This window comes from Cynocephalus volans, chromosome X (assembly GCF_027409185.1).
Source record: "Cynocephalus volans isolate mCynVol1 chromosome X, mCynVol1.pri, whole genome shotgun sequence".
In the NCBI taxonomy this organism is placed as follows: Eukaryota; Metazoa; Chordata; class Mammalia; order Dermoptera; family Cynocephalidae; genus Cynocephalus; species Cynocephalus volans.
The window spans coordinates 126,988,727-126,992,353 of NC_084478.1; the positions used below are offsets into that span (position 1 = coordinate 126,988,727).

A 3,627-nucleotide genomic window follows, 5' to 3' on the forward strand; every position below is an offset into this window, starting at 1 on the left:
GACATTTTTAACTACAAAGGCTGTAGTCTGTAACTTTAGTGTTTAAATTTACTACAGGAATTACATTTTAAATGTTTATTATAGAAATGTGTTTGTATTTCTAAAGTTAAAAATGATAGAACTTCAAATTTGTCACTGAAAATTACATTTGCTAAACGACGTCGTGATAACAAACCCATTTCTTATTACCTCACTGGCCTTATTACCATTTGCCTCAACATAAATTTTCTTGCCAATGAGAAAATTGTATAGACTTATAATCTGAGTTATTTTTCTTCTTGTGTGTTGTTCAAATAAAATAAATGCTGTTTACAGATGCTGTTTTTCTTCACTAATGAAAGGAAAAAATCGGTTTTTCCATATAACTCAGAGATGAACAGCAAAAAGAAAAAAAAAACACACCTTAATTTAAAAGTTGAACGTTAGTCATGTTTGTTCCTAGACCTGCCACTGGGAAGTGTTCACTGGTTCTGTCTACAATTCAAGTGCTGACCTACTAATATTACACACTGGGTCCCATTTCACCCTCCTTTGACATTTCCTCCTTTTCTCTTCAGCTCCTTTGCCTCCTACATCCAAAATATCTTGGCATTTCTTAGAAGATTATGGGACTATTCATAAATACAGACCTTACTCACATTGGGTATTATCAGATTTGCGTGTGTGTGTGTGTGTGTGTGTGTGTGGTACACACCCAGTCTGGCGGGAAAGAGTCTGATATCTCAGTTTTTTTTTTTCCCGAGTGCGCCACGGGCTCAGCCCCTCTCAGGTTTTTTTTTAACTGTGGTAAAATATACATAGAATCTTTAGCATTTTAACCATATATAAGTGTGCAATTCAGTGGCATTAAATACCTTCATATTATTGTGTAAACCTCATCACCATCTTAGTCTGTTTGGATTCCTGTAACAAAATACTTTCGACCAGGTCATTTATAGCAACAGAAATTTATTGCTCACAGTTCTGGAAGCTGGAAGTCCCAGATGAAGGTGCCAGCAGATTTGGTGTCTGGTAAGGGCTGTTCCTCATGATGGCACTTTCTATGTATTTTCACGTGACAGAAGAGACAAACAGTGTATTCTCACATGGTGGGAGGAGCAAACCGGCTCCCTCGAGCCCTTTTGTAAAGGTACAAATCCCATTCATGACATCATCACCTCCCAAATGTTTCATCTCTTAATACCGTCACCTTGGAAGTCAGGTTTCAACACATAAACTTTACATTTTTTTATTTTTTCTGGCCAGTACGGGGATGGAACCCCAGACCTTGGTGTTAAACATGAATTTTAGAGGAACACAAACATTTGGACTGTAGCACTATCTATACCCACAACTTTAAAAAATCATTCTCAAACACAAAACTCTGTACTTGATAGCATACTGCATAATAGCTAGAGAGGCTTTTGAATGTTTTTGCCACAAAGAAATGATAAATGCACGAGGTGATTGATACATTAAGTAAGTACCATATTCTGATTATTATACAACATTACATATGTGTCAAAACATCAGATGGTACCCCATAAATATGTAGCATATATCAGAATCTCCTCCCCCCTCCCCCCCCCTTTTGACCAGTAGCATCCACTTACTGGACAATTCCAGGTTCTTTCCTAAAAAGAGGCAGCTCGTGGCTTTATTCAGGTATTTCTACAGTCCAGCCAGTTAGGGGAGAAGAAAAGAGAAAGGCACGCACAACCACAGACGCACATATGTTGGGGGAAATGTACTATAAACCATTTTTTCTTCTTTTTTTGGTTACAGAAAAAAACTTCGTTTTCTATGTCTTATTCATAAGTAAAAGGGGGATAGAAAAAACTTGTTTTTAATCTGGTATTTATGTATTTCTTCCCATTTCACATGTACAGGTTATTCAAGTAACAGTGCTGTCTACCGAGGCAATACCTAAAAGCCAAAAGAAATACTAGGAAGGAAAAGTCCTAACAATTGGAAGTTCAAGAAGATACCTTCAGGAGGCTGAGCCACGAGTGGCCAGCAGCATCAGTCGAAGCACACGGTGTGCAGAAAGGTCTTGCCCCTCTTCTTCTCCAACTCCTTCAGCATCTCCTCCATCTTGTTGTCCATGTCCTCCAGGAGCTGAAGACACTGGCAGATCTCACAGATGAGGAACGCTCCAAGGGTGGCCTCTTCTTGGTTGTCCTGGATGTCCACGTTGACCACGTGCACTGGCTGGCAGGTCTCCTGTTCTCTGGAAGTCAGATGTTCTACCACCTTGTCATAGACTCTCTCTTCACACGTGAGGATCAGATCAAACACATCGTTGCAGCTCTGGAACCTTTCTGGCCGGGGCTTGATTCTCTTATTTCTATCCAGCATATACAAAATGCCATTGCTTGTATAGAGTTCTTTGTCTTTCCTAAGAAGATCATTGTACATCTGATCATATGTGGTACTGAAATCATAAACATTCGGCTTGTGGGGTGTTGATCCTGGAAGCTTCACGCGAGTTGCTGTTCCAAAGGACCGGACATTGAATCCTCGTTTGCTGAGGACGTTGTGCGCCTCCATGCTCCGATTCTGGTTGCTTGAGCACACCACAGCCACCCTCAGTGGTGACGACTGCATGGCGACAGCAGCTCTGTCAGCTCCGTTCAGCTCCAGGACGCCCACCCGGCTGTGGGTCTTCAGCATGAGCAAAATGGCGGCGGTGGCGGCCGGAAGTCAGGTAGGAGGAAGCTTCAGCTGTGACGCAACACATAGGGACGCGCAACACGTGGGGACGCACAGCGGGGCGTCTCCAAGGCTCCCGGAAGTCCTCCCTGGGTCTCGGAGCACCAGGCCTGGGCCAGAGAGGAGGCCCCGCCCCTCGGGCTTCCAGGCCAGCTCCCTGCAGTCTGTTCATGTGCTGCCTGCTGGTCAGGCGCATTGCGCCAGCCTCCTGATCTCACAGTGACCTGCGCCAGCGCTGAGAGTCTCATTCCTGTTATGGCTGAATAATATTGCCTTGTAGGTATAGATCACATTTTGTTTATCCATGAATTTGTTGATTTGACACATCTGTTGCTTTCACCTTTTGTCTATTATGAGTAATGGTGCTCTGAACATTGATGTGCTGGTATCAGTTTGGGTCCCCGCTTTTTTCTTTTGTGTGTGTGTGAATTTATTTATTGATTTTTATCTCACACCAATAAGTGAGAACATGTGGTATTTCTCTTTCTGTGCCTGACTTGTTTCACTTAATATAATTCTCTCAAGGTCCATCCATGTTGTTGCAAATGGCAGTATTTCATTCTTTTTTATAGCTGAGTAGTATTCCATGGTGTAGATATACCACTTTTTCCGTATTCACTCATCTGATGATGGACATTTGTGCCGGTTACAACTCCTGGCTATTGTAAAGAGTGCTGCGATGAACATTGAGGAACGGGTATACCTTCGACTTGATGATTTCCATTCCTCTGGGTATATGCCCAGCAGTGGGATAGCTGGGTCTTATGGTAGATCTATCTGCAATTGTTTGAGGAACCTCCATACCATTTTCCATAGAGGCTGCACCATTTTGCAGTACCACCAACAATGTATGAGAGTTCCTTTTTCTCTGCAACCTCGCCAGCATTTATCATTCACAGTTGTTTGGATTTTAGCCATCCTAACCGGGGTGAGATG

General features: G+C 42.5%; 1 protein-coding gene across 1 annotated transcript; it reads right to left on the reverse strand.

Annotated features, from left to right (window-relative positions):
• Positions 1–2,001: 2,001 nt before the first annotated feature.
• LOC134368363 (RNA polymerase II subunit A C-terminal domain phosphatase SSU72-like) lies at positions 2,002–2,586 on the reverse strand. Its single transcript, XM_063084883.1, has one exon. The coding sequence runs from the start codon at positions 2,584–2,586 to the stop codon at positions 2,002–2,004; it is 585 nt and encodes a 194-aa protein (XP_062940953.1).
• Between the last annotated feature and the right edge of the window lie 1,041 nt (positions 2,587–3,627).

Excerpts from the sequence above, each read along its gene's own strand:
- LOC134368363 (XM_063084883.1), bottom strand. The coding sequence starts at position 2,586 with ATGCAGTCGTCACCACTGAGGGTGGCTGTGGTGTGCTCAAGCAACCAG.